Below are 23,888 nucleotides of genomic sequence, written 5' to 3' on the forward strand. Positions count from 1 at the left end.
CAAGCCCTAAGCTTACCTGGAAATAAGGACAGGTCATTTAGAGCCAACTCTTCACAGACCTGCAGCAATTTCTTTGTTAGTAGTCTGGCAATCTCTAGACTAGATGGTCAAACTCGCCATAGTAAGAGAGGTGTTCTCTATGTTAAGTATGGAAACATAAGAGGTGATGGGGTAATTGTCACCACTGAACTCGCTCTTGATTGTAGCAAAGCTTCTAAATGCTTTCAAAATGGTGTGTAAGCAGCTGCTTAAGGAACAACCTGCTGTGGCACATTGTAAGGAGTTTTTATTCTGTGTCTAGGAGCCTTTTGTGGCAGATGAATACATTGAACGGCTGGCATGGAGAACACCTGGAGGAGGTTCCAGAGGTGGAGAAGCTTTTGATCCGAAAAGGTAAAATAAAATTGCATAATGGTCCAAGTGAATGTGTCTCTAATTGTACTGTTTCATTACACATATAACAAAAAGCCTGTATGTAGTGTTGGTGCGTGTCCAAGGAGTTTTTCACTTGGGAGAATTGCTAGAGTTTGTGACCACGAGCCAATTATTCGGAACCAATTATTCAGTAAAAAGAGTAGAGAAAGTCACTTTCTGATTTAGACCTCTTGAATGAAGTAGAATTGGTGGTGTTTGTTCTTGTCAGACATGAATGTTCCAAAGCACTAGAGTTGCTGGATTAAAGCATAATATGAGGCTTCACTTCTATGATAGTTAATTTAATGAGTTTCTTGCTAGTTGAGCTCTCGGAACTGGCTTGTTGTAAGACACAATACTTTACAGTCCTGGTGCAAATAAAAGGCACAAACAGGTAGGATGGGAAGAAAGGCAGGAACATGGCAATGTTGACTTAGATTTTTTTAAACTGGATTTGTGTGAATTTGTATAGACTGAATCAAATGAACAGCGTTCTGCTGCTGAATGGAGCTGGGCTCGTGCCCCTCTTCCTTGCTCTTAGCTCCACACTGTGATGGCTCATCTTGAGCTAGCTCTGGGCACATGATCTCATGATAAACTAATCTGATGTACTAAAATGTCAGAAATCTAACCTGACAAGAAGAAAAAAAAAAAAAACAACCCTACTATTTTTCTAGTTGTGTTAGCAATTTTGGGGGACTGGAAAAGCATGGGAGCCCGTGCAAAGGGAAGAGGTTGTGTGTTTGTGAACTGGTGGTGAGAAAGAATGTGGGTATGTAAAGGAACAAGGCTGGGGTAGAAGAAGTGGGGAAGGAGGAGGCGGTGCAGGACCTTCTCTTGTTTCTGGTGAGCTGGCTTGGCTGTGTTGAGGAACCTCACCTTGAGAAGCCAGCTCTCTGGTTACTGGGCCAGCACTGAGTAATGCGTTGGTAGCTCAGATGCACCATTTTCTACAGCGGTGTTCAACATCTAAGCTTCGGCACTGCAAACCTCTGGATCTTATTTTGTTTTGGAAAGAGAAAAACAAATAGTTGACTTTTTAGCTTTTGTACCAGTATTGGTGGTCTTTCTAGAGACATAATCAACTTAAGTGTTTTCATTTTTTCACATGATTATAACTTGGAAGATGACCAAGTGCAATAGTTGTTCCTTAGTGACTTCTCATCCACATGATCTTCTTCCAGATTGAGATTGTTTGTAGTAACATGAGCTAGAACTCTTAAGAAGTTTAGGAATTCCTAACTTCATAGACAAGCTGTTGTTATTCAAAAGCAGATATGAAATGGTACATCAGCGTGGTCAAAGGATGTTCCTTCTGGAGCAGTCTGGCTCTTTGGAGGCATGCAAGAGGAAGGATGTTGCTGGAGTTCTAGCAAGATGCTGAAGCCTTGACATTCAGTCTGGGGCCTGAATCCTATGCAGAGCTTTACATGTAATTTAAGCAGGAGGAAGCCTGGAGATATACAAAATTGCTTCCTGTAGGTCTTTCTTGACAGTTGTGCATAGTGTATATACTTCAGGGTAGTAAATGATTTGTACCAATACCAACTCAGTTTAACCTGACTTCTGTATTTCTGCTGGTTTGCTTGTGTTAACTTCTGTGATGCACTTTCTTATTTTTCAGGACAAGTGGGAGAATCTTGCAACAGTAAATATTTTTCTTGTGGGATCTTCTAGTATTGGGCAGGGAGCCAAAATTAATGTCAAAAAGAAACAGACCTTTCGATGTACGTTTTTTCTTTTCTGTTTTTAGAAGATGATGCTTTTGTTTAGTAGAAAGAATCTAGGAGGTTTTATTTCTGTTCTGAGAAACAACAGGTTTCTGTTCAGCAGCTACCTCTTCTATTTGAGCATTCTTTCCTCGCACACTATGTTTAGTACTGTTACTAAATAAGTGCTGAGGTGACAAAATACCTGTTTAAACAACAAACCCCAAACTGCAATGAATCAGGTTGTTAAAATGAATAGAAACTATCTGCACTTCTCTAGGCTTGTGTTTGAAAGCATGCTTTGTGTCATTTATTATTGTTTAAATTTTATTTTAAGTATGCTTCTGTAAACTTCAGTCTGTTCCTTGTGGCTTTCTGTGGAATCTAACGCAACATGCTTACTCTTGGGCTTCTGGCAAGCAGGAAGTGCTGGATTGCTGCCCCAATCCAGTTTTCTTTAATAAGTTGTGCCTTTAAGTCACTTACTGTTGTAAAGGTATCACTTGAAATAGGTTTTTAGACTAATACAGTGAGGAAAATGCAGTTCACGTGCTCCAGGCAGCAGGGTAAAAGCCAGTCATGTTAGCAGCAGAAGTTAAAACTGAAAATGCAATGACCCTCCATGCAACTAAAGAGAATCACGTTAGTATCATTTAGGTGTTGCTCGGTGAGAGCTTTAGATGTTGGCCAAGAGAGGCACTGTAGTTGTTCCTAGGAAGGAGTTGTGTGAGGGTAGAATAATACGTTCTGTTTTTCCCTTCTGAGAGTTGCTGAGAGTCTCTAGCTTGTGCGTTGGGAGCCGGGAGAGGAATAGCATGCTCATTCTGCCTTTCAGCAGCACTGCAGGTTGGAAGGACTTCAGATTCACAGGATACCTTCTGAACAGAGTATATGTGAAAATACAGATCCCTGGAAGGGATCCCTGTTTGCTCTCCTCCTCTGCTCTGCCATTAAACCTGGACAGCGGAGTTTTCAAATCATTCATGTGTTTTCAGTTTATTAGCATGAGTTTTATGGCTGTGGAGGATCTGGGAATAATTAATTCCTGAGCATCAGCAACTGGGATGTTTAGAAAAATATAAGCTGAAAAGATGACAGGAATGGGTCATAATGGAGAAACCAGGAATGAGAAAGAGACAGACATTGAGAAGGGAATGAGGAAAAAAGAGGAAATTAAGAATGCATTCAGATGTACTGTGTTTGGGAAGAGTAACGTGAGGCTGAAAGTAAAAGATCAAAGTGATGGGAAAGGGCAGAAAAAAACCCTTGAAATTTTAAATGTTATAGGAAGAAAAGAAGTGAAGTCAGGAAGCAATGTGGTTATAACCAAAACAACACTATGAGATGATATGATTGTATCCATTGCCTATTAATAGGATGCTGATTTACAAGTTTACAGTAACACATTCAGTAGAAAATATTTTCCTGTTATAGCCTTTACATTGAAGGGGTGTAGTGGCCTAAGCTCTCTTTGCCCTGATGAGATTTATTTAGGGAAGATGAGGATATAGGGATTTTTGTACCCGTGGCAGAACCATATTCTTGAGTGATTGGTATTTAGGTATTCCCCGCTCCTCTGGCCTACCATTTATGTGACCACATAGCTTCTATGGAGGCAGAGAGTTCTATACCACCAGGTTAGTACAGTTTAAAACAAAATAGCATTTGTAAGTTAGACATGATTATATCAGCCTTGTAGGCAAATTCTTTTATTGAGATTTTTTAAGCTCTCTGGAGAAGACAGTGCCTTTTAAACTAAAGTCTGCTTTGCTGTATTTTATTTTAAATCAGATTATTGGAAGAATTTGTAAATCATATCCAAGAATTACAGGTAATGGATGAAGGAATTCAGAGAAAGGTGGAGAAACTAGAACAGCAATGCCAGAAGGAAGCAAAGGAGTTTGCCAAGAAAGTACAAGAGCTGCAGAAAAGCAACCAGGTAAAATCTAAAGAGTATATAGTCAGTGCTAAGCTGTGCAAGTTTTAAAAGCATCACATGCTCTATTAAGATCTCTCAGTACAGCGTGCTCCTGTTTGAGATAAAAAAAGTGTGTTTGATGGAAAACAGTTTCCCCTGTCAAAGGGGGCTTATCTGCATGTTCCCTTAATGAGCGTTAGCTATGCTGAAAGTAGCGAGTCTCCACAATAGTTTCAAGGAAGACACTAAACTTTAAGTGGTTGTGTGTACTTAATTAGTGGTTCTGAGTAATTCTGTGGTTCTGAGTAATTCTGTAGTTCTGAGATACAGCACCTGGAAAGCTGATACCTGCATTTACTGTGCTGCTTCTTGAAATAAATCTAGTGTTTGCTAAAGTACAGTAGATGGAAATCACAAGTTTTGTGTCCGTGTCTATGTTCTCCCAGGTTGCCTTCCAACATTTCCAAGAACTAGATGAGCACATCAGCTATGTAGCAACTAAGGTCTGTCACCTTGGCGACCAACTAGAGGGGGTAAACACGCCACGGCAACGGGCTGTGGAGGCTCAGAAGCTGATGAAATACTTTAATGAGTTTCTGGATGGAGAGCTGAAGTCTGATGTTTTTACAAACTCTGAAAAGGTAAGAGCTGTCAGCGGGATGAAAGCAGTTCAAAGCAATAAGCAGTACTGCCCTAATTACAAGCTGCTACCATGACTTACCATGGTCAGACTTCAAACCAGTGAGTGACTGACTTGTTAAAGTTTCATTGTTCTGAAATGTGAATTAACAACACTGGGCTGCAGATTGCTGATAAAGCATTTGTATTCAGTGGTGCTTAATGTGGCAAATGTTGGCGTTTTTCATTTTATGAAATTATCAGAGATTTGAGAAATGCTGGGAGGGCAACTTTAGAGTACATACAATATCTGCCTTTTTTCCTTTGAACGCCTTGCTTCAGATCCACCCTGTAATGTAGAACGTTTCTGAATACAACTTCTTTGTGAAACTTTACTCTGTTGGGTCGGTCCACTGGCCTTGGATACCTTTTTGTCGCAGCATGCCTTTGGGCTTTGTATAGTCCTGTGGTTATGTCTCCACCCTCTGAATTTAGAGCAACCGGGCAGGAAAACTTCAAAGAAATGTTAAAGCATTTTGTTTTTCTTATGCTTCAAGAGTATGTTCATGAAGCAGATATAATCTGAATGGTGTGGCTAACAGAAATAAACTGAAGGAAAGTGTCCAGCTTTAAGCAAAAGGACACAGATTTCCCTGTGCAGTTTGAAAGATAAGTAAAGTTGTTGGCTTTGGGCTTTTTTTTTTTTTTTTATGCAGTTTAAAAGATAAGTAAAGTTGTTGGCTTTGGGGTTTTTTTTTTTTTTTGAGATGTGTCCTGGAGAATCCTCCTGCTCTCCTTAAATTCTGTGCAGTGGTCTGATTGTAGTCGGGGGAAAAAAATAGAGTATGTGGGAATAGCAAAAACTTGGTTTGCATGTTCAGCAAAAAATATGTGCTTGAAATGCAGCTCATAAAGGACCTGAGAATAGGTTAATAATCATCCCCTCTCTACTGAGCTGAAGGTATCTCTCAGGGAAATGAAAAACTAATCATTTCATATAGTTGTATTCCTAATAAGTCAGTTGCATAGTGACTTTTGATTTGTGGTCTGTGGATATATGATAATAACCAGTTGATAGTTTGCCTTAAGCAAAGAGGGAGCACATAAAAACTTCTCTGACTTCCAAGGAAAACAGAAAGATTTCAACGTAACAAAAGTTCTTCTATGGACAACCTCTTCCAGATCTGCATAAGTCCGTCTTTTTTTTTTTTTTTTTTTTTTTTTTTTTTTTTTTTTTTTTTCCTAAGCAGAAATAAAACATGCATTTTAAAAGTATTTAGTGACAACATGGTAAATAACAAAGCCTAAGTTAAAGAGAATTATGTTGTCTGCTGAAGAGTCTCGCATAGAATTCAACTTTCACTTGTACCTTAAAGTTTCATAACACCTTCTGTTCAAGGATCTGAAAAAAAAACTGGTAGATAAATAGGGTAAACCTAGAAATTGGTAAACAAATTAATCTTTATACACCTTGAAGAATATTCAGCAAATCTGGAGGACGACAAAAGGCCAGAAGTCTGGTGCCAGTCTGCAGAGGAAGTGTGTGGGAACACAAACAAGATTTTCTGGATGCAAATTATCTTACTGAGACTGATTTCAGTCAAGGTGTGTTAGTACTGTTCTGTAACTTTTTGTTTCCTAATTTAAATTGTAAGTAGAAGTAGTGTTTATAAAGGAACCTGCCTAGACTTGTGCTATCACATCTTAAGCATCTTTGAACTACAAATTGTTCTAAAGTATGAGATAGTAACAAATATTCTTAAATGTAAAATCTTCATGCTTTGTCAGTGTCTTCTGATCTTCAAACTGGTGATGTGGGTTTTAAATAGTGTTTTGGAGGATGTTATGATTTCTTTGTACTATGCCATCCCTCACAAGTGTGCACTGTTCTTTTGAGACATTGAGGGCAGGGGAGACTGTGAAAGGAGAGGCAAGAAAGGAATTAAAATTGAGTTATTTTGTAGGGAATTAATATTTTTCTCAGTAGTGTCAGGTCTTAAAATCTGTTGTTTTCCTTATGTTTTCTACACTCAAGTTGTTGCTTCCCACATTACTTTTTCTTAGCCATACTGAGCAATTTTTAACTTATCTCTGAAGGTTTTTCCTTGATGTCTTGTCCCATGCTATGTATTATGTGTCTTCATCCTCTGAATCTTTATAATTTCCCTTGCGCTGCTGGATAACCAGCCCCTCTCCTGTACTGAAGAGTCTTGAAATGAGCAAATCACTCCAGTTAAAACAAACTGTCAAAATGGTAAAGCAGCTGACTTGTTTATCATGCAATAGCATTTTCTTGTGTTTAACATGTTTACAATTATTCTTACATCCTTTTCTCTGTTTATGTTCTGTACTCAACGTTATTCCATTGCGCCTTTTAACTTGTTCATAAAAATATTTTGTGTTAAAATTCTCTCTTGCCATTATTTGTCTTTGATTTTTCTGATTTTATTTCCAGCTATGTTATAGCCTTTAAGTTGCATTTTACAGAATTTATTTTGATTTAATAATTTACAGAAGCCTGATTCAATTAGAAATGAAATATGTCCAGATTTAGGCAGAAACCATGGAGGATTGATTTGTCATGGCTTCTGTTGTGCATAAGAAAAGGCCCAGAATTCAATAAAATCTAAGTTAGTTAACAGCTATTGTGTGAACAGAAGACAAAAAAAAAATGTGGGGTGTTTTTTCTTTTTTCCTTTTTTTTTCTTTTTTCTTTTTTAATTTTTTTTTTTGTAACATTGGTGAATAATTGTTAATATATAGACTAATGACATCAGTATTGATCACAATTGTTAGGTATTAAGGTTGCTGTAAGCTGGGAGACATAACTGCTGTTTCATTGGATTTATTTGAGGAGCGTAGCTGCTTTTGACTTTAAGAGGCTATTGTAAGCTGACAGTTCAAAACATAAGCTGCTCTTAGTAAGCAGAATGGATATACTTTATGAGAGCCCCTATTTTTGCTGAACAACCAACTTAGCATGATGCCTGTGCTGTATATTCTTACCTGGGTGTCTTTTTCTGTTCTTGAAAAGTTTTAATCCCAACCTGCTCTGTGTGGTGGTAGAATACAGTTTCATTACTTCCTTCCCTCTCACTCTAGTTCCCTGGAACATGACTAACAGGGAAAACAAGATCAGATAAACTGCATGTTCTCCATGTTCTCTAAATAGTCAACTTAGAAAGGTTTTGCGTGAAAGTAGTAGCTAGAGCTTCCATTGCCCACTTCAAGGTGCCTTCCAGTCACCAAGACAGCATAAGAGAGCCTGTAAAACCATTCCAGAGCTGTGTCTGGTTTGGGCCAGTCAACGCTGTGGGCTTAAATCCGCTGAACTTCAGTTGCAACCAGCTGCATTCCCCACATCAAAAGTGGCAGTGTTTTCTATAGGTTTTTATCTATAGCTTTCATCAGCCTAGTGAAACAGTCACTGAGTGCTACGTAGGTGCACTTCCCGTGCTGATTGATTCCCATGCTGCATTAACTTTGTTTGTTAGCTTTTGTATTCATGCAACTATTCGTATTTTGTAGATGCATGATGAACTATCATCTTGATCTTTGCTTTGGACCTCAGAGTTTATAATTTCTAATGCAACTGCCATTTCTCCTTCCTTGGGAGAACGTGAGGTACTCCAACTCTGCTCTGCTTTGATCCCCTGTTTCCCCTTCCTCCCCTCTCCATGCTGAGCATTTTCATGGTTTTTCTGGATACAGCAAAGAATTTCCTCAGTGCTTTTCCTGACATGTCTGAAAGCATTGCTACCCGTTGCACTTCTGAGTTCAACAGAGATCTCTTCTGGTTGGCTGTGAATCAGGAAGACTTTTCTCGTAATCTCTTATGAACTATAAAGTTTCAGCTCTGTGTTACCATTATATATTTTATTCCCCAATGGAAGGGTGCAGATTTTCATGAGATTGCTCTGGCCACATTCTGATCTAACCATCCCTGAGGAATCTTTGGTCTGCAGGCTGTATAGCTATGTCGGCGTGGTGCAGTGCTGAGCTCTTTGTCCAGGGAGCTTAGACTCCTGCACAGACACATCCAATGTGAACATATAACAAAAGACTTTTTATCATTTTTTTTACCTTTATAATTTTATGTTAAAAGAATACCTTAAGCATCATAAAAGTACATACAGGATCTTACAGGGGGTGATCTCTTCCATGGGTGTATCAACTTAACGAGCTTTAGAGATAGGAACTACATGTATGAAAATCGGACAGTGGAGGGGAAGGAAAGGAATAGCAATCAGACCTTTAATAATTCTGTCATGTTTTACTCTTAACAGATTAAAGAGGCAGCTGATATTATTCAGAAGCTGCATTTGATTGCACAAGAACTGCCTTTTGACAGGTAAAATTCTATCTGAACATCTTTAAAAAAATCCTCACATAGCTATAATTTTCTGATGCTTCTCTTGTCTACGTTTTTGGTGCTTTACCTAGTGATTCGTGTAGCTTTTGAGATGGATTGCGTGCTTATTTCTCTCTCCTCTATTCTCAAATTTGTGTTCACGCACTCGTGTTGTAGGATCATCTTTACATACACATCCTAAACTGCTTAACAGACTTTTAATGGGATAATTTTACTGTGCTGACTTAATGCTAGATTCGTAGGTTTTTATGGATATAAAGCGTGTAACTTTTCAGTCGTCTTTGTATTACATGTTTTAATTTTTAAGTAGAGTGCCTGTTACTCATGGTCTAGGATGTCTGTGATTTCTCTTGTGATGTGGATTTGAATTTAACCATGGTATTTTTTGTTGTTAACAGGTTTTCTGAAGTAAAATCAAAGATAGCAAGTAAGTTATCTATCCAGTTCAATCCATATTCCTATATTTGAATTGTTAAAGCTGATTAAAGAAGTATGCAATACTGTCAGTATTACAGTTTTTGTCAGTGCTTGTATTACATACCCTGATGGATTTTTATTGTTATCCCTATTCCTCTCCAGGTAAGTACCATGATTTAGAGTGCCAGCTAATTCAAGAGTTTACCAGTGCACAGCGGAGAGGTGAAATTTCCAGAATGAGAGAAGTAGCAGCAGTTTTGCTTCATTTTAAGGTAAAAACTGAGGGGTTTAATTTAAATACATAAATAAAACAACCCATGCTACATTAAGTGCCTATTTTAAGTGGACGTATTTGCATGGGCAGAACCACCATATCAGATAACACGTGTAACTTTAAAAATCCTGAGATGTTCCATCTGAAGTCAAATGCTGAGGAACAAAGGAGTCAGATGACGGGAGATTGAAGGTAGTGTCAGTAGAGACCATTCTAAGAGAATATTTTCCTGTATGTGTGTGAACTGACTTCCATGCTTGAGAGAGAGTGTTGAAACCTCTGGTGTATATCCATGTAGAGTGATGATAAGTGAAGTTACATTAGGTTTGTGGCAAAAAGTGAGTTTGAAAGATTCTATGGTTTTGATGAATCTATTTTTTTGTGATAACTTTTTCACAGGGGTTGTACTGCCTTGATTTCATTCTATACTGAAAGCGTGGGGAACCTGCTTTAACGTTGTTTTACTCCTTCCATAGGGCTATTCCCATTGTGTTGATGTGTACATAAAACAGTGTCAAGAGGTAATGCATTTTCTTTTACACGTATCTCTTTGAGTGTTGATTTATTTAGTCGTATAGGTTGTTGTAAATATATTATGAAATGTGCTTCTAAAACCCTAGGGTGCATTCCTGAGGAATGACGTCTTTGAAGATGCAGCCATTCTCTGCCAGCTAGTGAATAAGCAAGTTGGAGAAGTCTTTAGCAATCCAGAGACTGTGCTAGCCAAACTCATTCAAAATATCTTTGAAGTTAAGCTTCAGGTATTTCAGATTTTACGATGTTGAAGTTCATTGAAGAAACTTTTCAGCCAAAAATATTGTCTGGTAATAACAATTAATGAGAATTTACAATATTTGTAATCTTGTATAGGGATGGAGAATCACAGCTGATTGCTCTGTATAACAATTCAGAAAGATAATCAAACCTATATCAAATAAAGCTGCTTGTGCTCTGAATACAGTGGGATTGGAAATACTCAAATTCAGTATGTAAAATTACAAGGGAATCAGTATGTTTGTTGGGTAATTCATGAGATGTCATACACATATTTGATTTCTTTTGTATGCCCCCTACCAAGAATATGTCAGGAAAAGATGTTTCACATTGAATAACTATCTTTAATCTGTTAGTTCTTGATATTGGGTTCCAGGTGTGAGGTTAGCATTGAATAAATGAAAATAACTTACATTGTGAATACTGTCTCGCAGCTGATGGAATGCTTATATGGAAGTCTGGAATAGTTGAGAATATTAAGTTTTCCATCCTGCAAATATACTCACTTAAGTGTGTAAAGTCAACAACATGACTAATCGTTGCAAAAAGCAATTTCCCTGTAGATGTTATTCTCCTTATAATATGGAGATTGAGCTTGTCTTTCAACCTCAAATTTGTGTGTCAGTTTTGACTTACTATTTTATGGTAAATAATATTTTTATCCAAATATTCAATGACAAGAAGGCTCTAAGCTTGTATCTGTTTTGTGTATATTTTATGATAAGCAAATATGAAGCATCTCCTTTGCTGACTGTCAACTGCAGAAATGCCCTTAGGCCTCCGGTGCTTTTGATTCTTACAAAGAAGGGATTTTGTGTTTGTTGGTCAAACATGTTTTCAAAGCAATCTGTCTTTTGTCTTTGCTTCACACATTACTGCTTTGTATTATTAGATAATTTTCTTCTAAAAGATGCATTTAACTCTCTGTACATAATGCAAGATCTGTAAATTAGAGATTTAAAACCAAAGAATATATTAATTATGTTAAGTAAGATATGCACTTTGCAGTAAACTGCGTATAATCTAGCCAGTAGTGAGTAGGATGTGTGGCTGATAGTTATTCTTCTAACAGATGTACCCAAATTTTACAGAGTTATGTAAAGGACCAGCTAGAAGAACACAGGAAATCAGATGCAGAACAGTATCTTAAGAATCTCTATGATCTATATACAAGGTATTTATATATTGATGAAGAGATTATTGTTATAGGTATTCTCTTGTAATAGATTGATTTATTATCAATACGTAGAAAGACAAGCCAAAAATGTAAACTTCTGATAAAAATTGAAAAATTTTTATGGCCTTTAACCTTTACAATGATGGCTTTCCTAAAGAAAATTTAAAATTGCCGTTACTATTTTTAATGGGAAGTATTTACTATAGTGATCTTTGAGAGTAATTTTAAAACTGTGCAAAAGCCAGTCCTCCACATCTCACTGGCAACTTCTTTGATTGCAATTGTACTGTAATTAAACATGAATTATGCGAAATTCTTTACTTAAATGTAAAGCTGCTAGAAGTCTTAATCGCAATCAGGATTCCGTTGTGCTATGTACTTTACAAACATATAATGCTGTAATTCATACAAATTCAACCTTTTCCTCCTCTCCCTTTCTTTGTTTCTTTTGCGTAAAGAACTACTAATCTGTCAAGCAAATTGATGGAATTTAACTTGGGTACTGATAAGCAGACTTTCTTGTCTAAGCTTATCAAATCCATTTTCATTTCCTACTTGGAGAATTACATTGAGGTGGAAATTGGTTATTTGAAAAGTAGGAGTGCTATGATTCTGCAACGCTATTACGATTCCAAAAACCACCAGAAGAGGTCCATTGGCACTGGAGGGTAAGTTTTTTCTATGAAGTTTTGTAATTTTAAAATGGAAGGGAGGCGGTAAGGGGAGAAATAGAGTATTGGTCATGTCAGATGTATAGTGATGAACTGCAAAAGAACAGGCTTCTAAAATGACCTTTGGCTTTTTGTAATTTGCTCGCTTTATGTTAACTTCTGCTAAAAAGTGTATTGCTCTCGGTACATGTGAAAGGTGATGCATGGTATTTATACGCTCTTGGGAAATGAAAAATACCAGTTAAACCTATGTTTCAACTTAGGATACAGATCCACAAAAGGACTGAAGCAAAATTAAGGTACCTAAAGCATGTATATGTGTGTATCTAAAAGCATACATTTTTTTTCACCTGCCCAGGTCTTGTGGTCCCCTCCCAAGACCTAGGAAGGGGAAAAGACCATAGCAATGTCAGTGAGAAAGCTCTTAGTGAGCCCAGAAGATGCAATGGACTTAGAGAAAGGTAAAACAAGACTTCATTATCCTCAGGGTAGAGAAACTCTAAGAAAAGAGTAGTGAGACATGGGAAAGGAAGAATTAAAACTTGCGTGAAGCAGAGGTGATAAGACTACCGTACCTTTCAAAGAGCTACTGGGTTCAGTGTGTCAGGAATGAAAAGTGATTTGGAGACAACAGAAGCAGCAGCATAATAAAATGAATTAAAAAATGAAGATGAAAATTTAATTTTCTTGGGGAAAATTAAATTGATTGTAGTGACTGACCTTATGGGTTGTTTTATGCATGGTAATGTGATGGAGCATGGTTGACTAAATCAGGACTGCAGAGATAGTGGATGAGAATGAGAGAATTTTGGGCATGGATGAGATAGAACGCTCTCATTAGTGTTTTGAGAGTACAGTGAGACAGGAAGTATGGAGGCTAAACTTTGTCCACAGAGCATAAGTGCTGTAGGATTCAATTGAAATTACTCTTACTCCACAATGTGGAATAGTTGGTCTCGTGGTGTGAACTTGCCATGGTAGAACACAGCTGATCATGGGATCAGAGGTCATAGTTTTGTGTTTACTGGCAAATTTTTTTTAAGCTTGCAAAACTGTCTTAATGCTTGTGTATCCTAAACTGTGTCTTGGGTTCTGTTTTTAAATTAACAACTAAAATATCCTAAAACATTGTTGAATTTCAGCATCAAAATTTCCACCCAGTGAAATCTTCTTTTGGTGTATCTTTGTTCTAGTATTCAAGACCTCAAAGAGAGAATAAGGCAACGTACAAACTTACCATTGGGGCCAAGTATTGACACACACGGAGAAACTTTTCTGTCACAAGAAGTGGTGGTTAACCTTTTGCAAGAAACTAAACAAGCTTTTGAAAGATGTCACAGGGTAAGTTTGCTTCCTGTGATCTCCATTAGTCATACAATTTTGTGCGTGAAATTAAATCTTGAGGTTCAATTTTCCATTGAAGTGTGATAGGAAGAAAGGAGGGACATTATTAAACAAATCTCTTTTGTATTTTTCACTGGATCAGGGCCATGGTGGAGGCTAAGCGTTTGATTTTTTTAAATGTGGATCTAGTTGTATTTTCTGGGTTTTAATACTGTCTATTTTTGGAGGAAGAAGGGAGGGTTAAACCTATTGTCTACATTGTTTTTCTTACTAAATTAGACCCAAGACTTGAGAAGCCTTTGGTGTAATTTTTTTCCTGCTTTAAAAATGTAGATAATGGTTCAACAGCTGTTTTGGTGTCAAGTGCCATGTCCTCTAACATTAGAGAATATCGCCAATAAAATGCTGAGAGGAATAATCTTTAATGTAGTTTACCTTGGTAACCCTCTACTGTTTTTTACATGACTTAGTCTAACAAAAAAAAAGTTTTTTCCTTCTGATTAAATTACTGGTTTTACTGCCTGCCAATTACTGTTGTCTGATACTTTAGTGTAAATGAAAACCCTTGAAATTTAATTATAAACTTAAATGCTAGGGATTTTTTATTAGAATTGTAATTAATTAAATTAGCTTAGTGAAGAAAAACTTAACGTTTCAGATATTTAGAAGTTTTAATGTTTTATAAACTTAGTAGGGCTAAAGATATAACAAAAGACAGAGACAGTGCTGTTACCTGTACACTCGGGGATGACCACCTTCCTAGTGGTGAAAGGCAGTGGCCGCAAGGCAAGCGGATAGATCACTGTTTTTTTCTCAATATGGTAGTTGCTAGAAGGAGTTGTTAAATTCATGATATAAACTAACTTTTTCCAGTTGTGCACAACTTTTTTTCCCTGTTTCCTGTTGGGATCAGAATTTTTCATACTTGGTCTGAAAACATTTGGGGTGGATCTCAGCATATAAAGAGTTTTAGAATTACAGATGTATAACTTCTCTGTTATCATACATGGTGCCAGGGTTTTGTTTGTGATCAGGGCAACTCACTGTGCAAAAGAGAAGTTAAATTTGTCCCCAGCTAACTAATTGTAATATTTATATCGCATGCAGTTGTGTGTCCCAACTGTGACTGCTTTAGGAAAAATAAGTTGGTAATTCTGAGTGTAACCGTATATTGCAGCACTTCGGTGTTTGGAAATCTCTGTAGCAGTGTTTCATTGTTGGGGGTTTTTTCTTTTGTTTTTTTTTGGAGAATGCAGCAGAAGTCTTTGGGAGTGTTGTCACGTAAATCAATTTGAATTGCAGTAGTAATCTTTCTTACTCCTGGCTTCATAAAGTCTTCAGATAATTCCTTAAAAAACAAAGCTGCGCTTCTTATGTGCAAAGGCCCTGTCGCATTTTTCTTTGGAAAAGGGATTTATTGACAGGTTGCTGTCCAAAATCCCATGTTGCTTGCAGCTCACGAAGGTACAGATGCTGTGTGTATATGTGGGCATTACTTTACTTAATAAAAATTTTCATGCTCCGGTGACTCCAGCTGAACTGTGATAAATGTAGCTGAAGTTCAGTCTGTATTATTCTTCTGCAGTACTGTGGCAGGGATAAAAGAGCAGCTGCACTGGGTGAAACTGAACTTCCATCTAACCCAGTGCCCTGTTTTTGACTATGGCTACTGGTAAAAGCTTAGTAAAAAAGAAAAAAGTCAGGGCGTGGATAGAATCATCTTTTTTGTGTATGTTTTCCCAGCATTCAGCAGTATTGCAGTTTAGGCAATTCCTGAGATTACATCTGGACGATTGTGTTTGAAGGACTATTAATGTCTTCCTTTATTGTTACTGTTGTTATTATTATTATTAGAAGCTGATTATACTTTTGCTTTCTGCAGCATCCTGTGGCATGTTGGCTTCAGTTTACTTGTTAATAATGAAGGGTTTACTGATACTAAAGGCTGTTCCTGAATAGTGCTCTATATGGATGCTTTTAATTTAGAATAAGATTCCATTTATTCTGGAATACATGTTACATTTGAAGCTTATTGGATAAACTTTCAAATGTATGTAGAACTGACCTTTAGGATAAATTGTTTTTCTTTTTCATTAAAGCTCTCTGATCCATCTGACTTACCAAAGAATGCTTTCAGAATTTTTTCTATGCTTGTAGACTTCTTATGTACTGAACACATCGATTATGCATTAGAAACAGGCCTTGCTGGTGAGTATAATATTTTCAGAGCATTTCATCTCATTGGCCTTTTTGTGCAGGTGATCTTTGCAGGTCCTTGCTATGCCTTATTGATTGGCCTTGTTCAGAATGTATTGGTTAAATGAAATTTGTTTTGTGTATTTGGGAGTCAGCATTTAATGTCTTCTGAAGTGTAATTTCCATTTGGGGAATTGATGCACAGACAGAAACATGCTACAGTCTTCAAAAATCTTTGTGTCACCAGAACTGGGACATCAGCACTCGCTACCTCTTTTAATTGTTCTCTGTGCTGTAGCAGAAGGATATTTTTATATTAAGGCTTAGTGTCTTACATTTTATAAGAATTCCATGCTTGTTTGTATACCTGTGCATTTTAAAGAGTGACAGTAAATAAGAAAACTGCCTGTATTAAAGAAGTTAAAATCCTGAGAGTGAGAACCTGGCTTTCCTACATGAAAGCATAAAACTCGTGTTCTGAAGAAGTATTTAAATTCGATGTTCCATTTTGCTTTTAGAAATATTAAAAGCAAGGTATTTCTATGCTGATGTGATACAGCTATAAGAAGTATTCTATATATGGCACCATGGTAAATTTTTTAAACTCTAAGCCTGTGATTTAAGCGTTCATGGAAAAATTCTGCATATTTTAAAAAAATCATCATGCTAATTATAAGAACTGTGTATCATTACAGTCCTAATGAGACCTTCTTTGCTTTAGGCATTCCCTCTTCTGATTCAAAAAATGCAAATCTTTATTTCTTGGATGTTGTCCACCAGGCCAATACTATTTTCCATTTGTTTGACAAGCAGTTCAATGATCATCTGATGCCATTGATCAGGTACCTTCTTTTGATTAACATTTCCTTCGTGAATGGTCATTTTTGGTGGAGGGGCTGGGAGCAGCTGAGAGGCAGTGCTCAGGAGGCACAATACTGCCTAAAGCACCAGCACTCAGCAAATCCTGCCGAGGGTCAGATGGCTCTTCAGGCTGTTGATTTGTTGTTCTGAAGCCAGCTAACTCCATCTAAACTAGTCCTTTCTGATTGGGATGGGAGACGGTCACAAAATCCTCTTGTAAGTAGCACACTGAGCAGACAAATTTGCTTTGTTATTTTTAAAACTCTCACACACCCAACCCTTTATGCTGTTGCAGTTCTTCTCCTAAATTGTCTGAATGCCTTCAGAAGAAAAAGGATATCATAGAACAAATGGAAGTGAAGCTGGATATGGGCATTGATAGGCAAGTAGAGATTTAAACTTTCTGTTAATCATTACTTCTTGTAAAACTCTTTCATGATATACGTTAGCTTTCCTTTTAAGAATGTTATTTCTGAACACAAAATTGGGGTGTTTTTTTTTAATCCTTAGGTATGCATTGCTGTGCATAGGAAATCTAGACTTTGTTTGTTTACAGGTTTATGTGTACCATGGCAGATTTCTGACCCATAAATACTTTTGTAAGGACATTAAAGGATTTTGGTTGAGAGAGTGCAATAATTCAGTTTTACCTTACTGTCTCAAACTACTTTTTTCTACTTTTAAAGGAAAGAGGAATGATGATTGAAATAGGTTAAAGACATGCAGGATTTCCATTAGGAGCAAACTTTGACAAAAATAGGTTAGATGATTTGCTTGAATCTGTGCAGTGCTATGGATTAGACCTAGTCATAGAAGTCTGTAGACCTGGAATAATTTTGATTCTGACTTTGATTTTCTTTGAGGTTGTGAGTGACTCATTTAATCTTTTTTTTTTTCCATTTCTCCAAATAAAAATGAAGGGATAGCTATAAAAATTGTAAATTAAAATCATAGCTGTTTTCCAGCAGAGGAAAATAACAAACTAATGAGCTTAAGACAAGGAAATGGAGCTGTTGTGCGATGCCCCACTTTGATCTGGGAAGCATGTGCTGTTCCCATAGTTGAAGGTGGCATCAGTCAACCTAGAACATGTTATCTCAGCTTTCTGTGCCTGTTTTTTCTCTGCAGTGACAGAAATAAGTCATTCTGTGGGTAATGAGAGCTACTCTGGAAATTATTAAGTTTTTTTGTAAGGATCACACCATACTGGAGAGGGATGAGAACAACACTGTGTAGGAAAAACAGGCATTGCGTTTGTGTCTTGCTGGGTACTTCCTCCAGAGAGATGAGGAAGAGATCTGGTGCACTGATGGCACCTGCATTTTCTGCAGGTACAAAAAGAAAGGTGGAGATAGAGGATGCTTAAGTGGCAGTTGAGATTTTAGCTGCTCCTGCTGGAAATGACCTTAGAGATTTAAACACAAAGTTTGAAATACTTGAATTGTTGAGGCCAGAAACTTAGATCTAGACAGATATGTCATTCATCAACATTAGAATCATTTGTAAATGTTTGTGTAAAATAATCTCTTAAAAATGATAGCAAGATTTAGGAGAGCAAGTCCCTGTTGAATCCTTCAAGGCTTGTAATGCCCTTGACTGTGTTTTCTTCAGGAAGGTTGGAGGGGTGAGGGGAGCAAAGAAAAGGGGAGGAAAACAAAAGGAGAGACAGAGGGGGGATTCCTGGCAGAGGCAGGCACTGAGAGAGGTGTGGAGCTTCTCTCAGCTGCTTTGCTGTTTAACCTTTGGTTTGGACTTAAAGTAAACCAGGGTCTTGATCTTAGGTAATGTTTTGAAAAGGTAAATCCTGTGAGGGAGAAGTAAATGAGACTGTAAAACTCTATTAGATTTCTGAGAACAAGAGAAACACCAAGTTCTAGCAAAGGAAGAGGGTTTTCCTCCTCCCTCTATTTTTCAAGTGTTTTTTGATACTTGCTTCTGAGTAATACGCGATGTGATCTAATTCTACTAAACTCTTTGGAATGCTTCCTTTGGCTTTCTGGTTCCCTCTGTATTGAAGAATGCTATCCAGTTTCTCTGAAGAGCTGGATTTGAGTGGATTACCTTACCATTAATGTGGCCCCTTTAAAACCAGCTGGCCAGCATGCTGTGTGCTGTGCTCCAAGACGTTGAACTTGGAGGAAAGTATTTTTAGGGTTTTGTGTTGTGGTTTTTTCTTTTTTCTTTTTTCTTTTTTTTTTTTTTCTGATTCTCCTTTTTCTAACGGCTTACGTAAAATCAAGCATATCTTCTCTATAGAATTGTGTTGCAATTTGGAAAAAGTGCGTATGTGTATGCATGTCTGTTAAATGAAGTATTGCCTCTGACATGTCCTAGCACTGCTTGCCTTATAATAAATGTTTGCTTTTAGTGTATCTTCTGTAGATTACTCAAATGTTTAGTAATGGGGTTTTTTCCTCATTGCTTTATGCTGCTTACTTTGTAAATATAAAAATCAAGGAAGTTAAAATGTTCTCTTCAAAACCCAATCTGTGTTTGTAACTTTAAAGGACACTGAATTGTATGATTGGACAGATGAAGCACATCTTGGCTGCAGAGCAAAAGAAGACGGATTTTAAACCAGAAGATGAAAACAATGTTTTGATTCAATATACTAATGTAAGTAAACTAAGTCCCAGCTCGTCAGTATAGCCTCAAAAGCTCATGAGTGTTATCAGGTGTAAGATGTTCTTACCAACAACATGCATTTGGTTTACTTAGGTATTCCATTTTGCACTAAGCACCTCCAAACTCTGTTGTGGACTATTTTTTGAAGCTGAAAAGGAGCACTAGCAGTTTTCTATCTAGTGTCAGACACAAATCAGTAGGTGCTGGATGAACTGTCACATTCTTTCCCCTCCCAAGAGGCCCAGATTTGGAACAAGGTTTTTAGCTGATAATTAGGTTTAAGCTATCAGTTTCAGAAAATCAATTATCAGGTAGTCTCTAATTACTGGGCACTTTTTCCCCTTAGACTGGCAGGGGCATGACAAAGCATCACAAGTGTGGTATGAACATTCTTTTCTGCAGAATGTTGTCTCTTCCACTGAATCTCAGCCTGTGGGCTCCTGAGAAGCTGCAGTGATGGGCTACGTTAGACTTTTGTTAGGGAACAAGTGCAGAGAGGAGCAGAGAACAAACTACACTAAGTGGGAAGAAGTGAGAGCATTGCCTGAATGCCTTCAGCCAAGTGGGAATGGGAGAATTGGACCAGTAGGATTTAGAATCTGGTACTTTGTGGGAAGGGTGAAGATGCCTGTGTGGCTGTTAATTTGGGTTTATAATTGCAGCTGACAAGAGGCTTTTAATCACTTCATACACACACCCCTTGGTTGATCATTGTTTGAATTAAAAGCCCAAATTAAATTGCTCTATACTAAATTAATATCAACTATAACTTAATTGATTATTGTCTTGCATCTGTCTTTCTACTTGCATTTTTGCATCTTTATGTGTCAAATAAACTGTTGGAAAATTATCAGTTGGAAAAAGACCAATTTCAGTGATATGTTGTGGGAAGTTTAAAGACGTAGTGACTGATGTTCAGCTTATGATGTAGAAGCCATTTTGAGAAGAACGGATTTCTAGAAAGTAAGTTACCTTTTTTCTTTTTTTTTTTAATTTAGGCTTGCGTTAAAGTCTGTGCCTATGTTAGAAAGCAGGTGGAAAAGATTAGAAATTCTATGGATGGTAAGAATGTGGACACAGTTTTAATGGAGCTTGGAGTTCGTTTTCATCGACTTATCTATGAACATCTACAGCAATATTCCTACAGTTGCATGGGAGGCATGTTAGCTATTTGTGATGTGGCTGAATACAGGAAGTGTGCCAAAGACTTCAAGGTGAGCAACCATGTCAAAATTAGGAGCAGGACTCTATTTTTAAGCAGATGGTTTTTTTTTCATAAAAATAGTTTGTGTCTATTTGAACATCAGGTTTTCATATGCTGATGTTGTATATTGTGTTAGTTACTGTATGTCATCAGTTCTTTCTAATGTCCTCAAGAGCAGTTTTCTGATACCATTTTATTGCTTGCAGGCTGTGCATGTTTATTGAAGTATTGAGTTTGCATTGTTACGTGTTCTGTGTATAACTTTGCATGTGTGCATATCTCCCTACAGATGTGTATGTACATGCGTCTGTATATATTTATGCACGCGTGAGGAAAGAATGCTGGATGTAAATCCTCTGTAGGGAGGAAGTATTTTGAGAATCTAGATGGACGTTTTGTGCTAATAGTTCAAGCAACTCTAACTTTTAAAATGTCTTTTTCTGTTTTTCTCTTAACCACAGATTGCACTGGTGTTACAACTCTTTGATACCTTGCACGCACTTTGCAATCTTCTGGTTGTAGCCCCAGATAATTTGAAGCAAGTTTGCTCAGGAGAACAACTTGCTAATCTGGACAAGAACATCCTTCACTCCTTTGTTCAGCTGCGCGTTGATTATAGGTCTGCTCGTCTTGCTCGTCACTTCAGCTGAGTAGATGGAAGGAAATATTGTACCTTTGGGCAGGCCTCAGCTCTAAGAAAGCACAGGGAATGATTTCTTACCAAACCGTGGTTGTAACTTCTGTGGGATAATGACTGTTCAGAATACAGCAGCAGCCATATTTAAACATGACTATGTAGAAGGCGAGCAGGTAAAAATCTGAATATTTCATGTAAGCTAGAGTTCTCCCAGTGAAGAATTTTGAAATCTACTTGCTCCTGATTTTCTTTTTTTTTTTGTTTTTGGAAACATGCTGGTGTAGGAAAGCAAGTGGTGCACTGAAAGTATTTTAGTCTTCAATATTGAATTATCAGATACCATTTGTTAGAGTTGAACTGCAGAGCATAGTGTAGGTAATGGATTACATAGAATAGACCAGTGTAAAAACATTCTTCATCAATTTTAATGACTTAGACTTCAGCACAGCTAATCATAATCAAATTATTTTTGATTGGTGTTTCTAAGTAATTTCTTTCATTTAAAACATTATCCTGCTCAATGTAATTTCTTGCTCTAATTCATTAGCTTGGAATTTCTTTGAGATGTAGGAGTAACAGCGACACTATCCCAGAAAAATTTAATTTATTGATTGTGTAGCATTCTAAACAGAACGAAAGTGGTGAAAAGTTCTGGGTTTTGGGGTTTTTTTTGTTCTTTGGCTTCGGGTTTTTTTGCACCTAATAGCTGAGGGCCCACCGGAATGTATTGGCATTGTGTGATCTGACATTCTTGTCTCTGATACTGGCACATGAATTTTATATATGCTCCTAAAGTAAATGCAGCTGCCTTGCCTTAAGGCATTTTTATTACAAGGTGAAGGTGCCCCTTGTTGGGTTAATATAAGAGAACTTTCTCCTGTCTCTTGTTTTGTATGTAAATAAATTCAAATTATAACAAAGTGAAAGGGTGAAATGTAGCCACCCATTTGTTCATATGTGGGAGGAATGGGCAGCGGCTCTAGCAAAAGCCTAGAGTTGAAAATTCCTGTGCTAAAGGTAATTGGTCCTCAGTGCCTGAGCAATATAAAATGTTGAAATGTGCGAAAGCTTCTCTTCCACTGATTGTAATTTCAATATTGGAGACAGGCTACTTTTGTGTCCATTATGCTCCGGCGTTTATTCAAGGTGTTTCAGACGTGGACCCATAGTGTGTGTATAGTGAATTGGAGCAATGGTGATATTTGAAACATCTGGGGTAGTTTTTCCACAAGCAGCTGAAAATTGTTGTAAATAGACCTTTGTTCAGAGTGAGCTCTTTTGGAAAACAGGTTGGAACTGCTGTGGTTTGTGTCCTCAATCATCACAGAACAAATCATCTGTAACACTTTATTTCTGCTGTGGGCGTATGTTATGGAAACTTCTTTCTCTCCCATCTTGTGAGCAGCATTTCTGTACATTTACTTTATGGGTCGGTCAAATAAAATTATTTTCCTCTTTTGTTAATGACTTCCCAGATGTAGTCAATATTGACAGACTTGTGTGGAACTTCTCTTGGGTAGTTGAGGTCCTTCTGCTTCATTTTGTATTTAGCAGAGCATTATATCAGTAAACAAGAGAACCAATGCCAGACTGTCTCAAAGTATTCGGGGAGAGCGGCTGCTTTGTTGAGCTGTGTAGCTCTGTTCCTTGGCCATGGCAAAGCCACAAAGAGTTTTGAACACTGGAGGAGGCACATGCTTGTACTGCTGACATTTTTTTTCAGAAGCTCTGATGTGAATTCAGATGATACCTCTCTGTTACCTCTGTAACTGAAAGCCAACAATTTTAAGGCTGTGGTTTTATTAACCAATACAAAATCTTTCTACCAAAAAAAAGTGTCAATTTGTAAACACTTCGAAACAGTGAACATCACCTTAAGATTGCAGATCACAGAAGTGCTTCAGAATTTGTTGTATGATTGTTTGAATTATTTTAAGGTTGTATGAAATGTATTTACCATATTTCTTGCTTTATTAGCTGTGTTTCCCATGCATATGCTCAGTGCAATATTTTCATTATGCCTGTTAACAGGAGGCAGCAAAAAGTAGGTGAATACTTAACTTAGATATGTAAACTCTTCCTCAATAAAAAGAATTCCCTCCAGACACTTTTTTTTTTCATTTCATTTCCATGCTCTTCAAATATCTTTATACTCAATTGTATAAGCCCTTCTATTTAAAAAAAAAAAAAAAAAAAAAAAGAATAAAAGTAATTTTACTGACCAAATTTATCACTGGTGTGAGCTTTCCCTTTCCCCTTCCTTTAAAAAACCTCCCCCTGCACACACTGAAAGAGAAGGCTGTGTTGTCAATAAGTTTACTTTACAATACGAGTTGGATTGGGATGGGGCAGGGAACTATAATTTTTGCACATTTTTAAGTTTAAAGCTTTTATAACATGTAATTTGGGAAAATATTTCCAGTGGCTTCTAAACACAGTAAAGTACTATCCAAACTACAAATATACCTTTTAATGCTCATGTAATGAGTTAAAATATTGCCTTTCTAATGTTCACTCCTAGAACGTAGGCATTTAACAGGCTGGCAGCCAAATGAATGCCTGAGAGGAGGTGTGTGTATGTGTGTGTAATTATGTTGTCTACAATTGGTGCAAATGGCTTTGCAGTAAACTGTTGTAGGCTGGAAAATAAGCTGTGTTTTTACAAGTCCTATAATTT

The 23,888-nt window shown here is 37.2% G+C and overlaps 1 protein-coding gene across 1 annotated transcript; it reads left to right on the forward strand.

The window, feature by feature from the left end:
- The first annotated feature begins 302 nt into the window (after positions 1 to 302).
- EXOC5 (exocyst complex component 5) lies at positions 303 to 22,034 on the forward strand. The gene is made up of 18 exons (XM_010081677.1): positions 303 to 393; positions 3,915 to 4,062; positions 4,488 to 4,682; positions 8,946 to 9,010; positions 9,430 to 9,458; positions 9,611 to 9,720; positions 10,199 to 10,243; positions 10,343 to 10,483; positions 11,588 to 11,670; positions 12,132 to 12,341; positions 12,608 to 12,643; positions 13,538 to 13,685; positions 15,788 to 15,896; positions 16,606 to 16,726; positions 17,041 to 17,127; positions 19,253 to 19,361; positions 20,369 to 20,584; positions 21,036 to 22,034. The coding sequence occupies exons 2-18, from the start codon at positions 3,958 to 3,960 to the stop codon at positions 21,222 to 21,224; spliced, it is 1,998 nt and encodes a 665-aa protein (XP_010079979.1). The 5' UTR covers positions 303 to 393; positions 3,915 to 3,957; the 3' UTR covers positions 21,225 to 22,034.
- Positions 22,035 to 23,888: the final 1,854 nt, after the last annotated feature.

This window comes from Pterocles gutturalis, unplaced genomic scaffold (genome assembly GCF_000699245.1).
Source record: "Pterocles gutturalis isolate BGI_N339 unplaced genomic scaffold, ASM69924v1 scaffold38044, whole genome shotgun sequence".
Lineage (NCBI taxonomy): Eukaryota > Metazoa > Chordata > Aves > Pterocliformes > Pteroclidae > Pterocles > Pterocles gutturalis.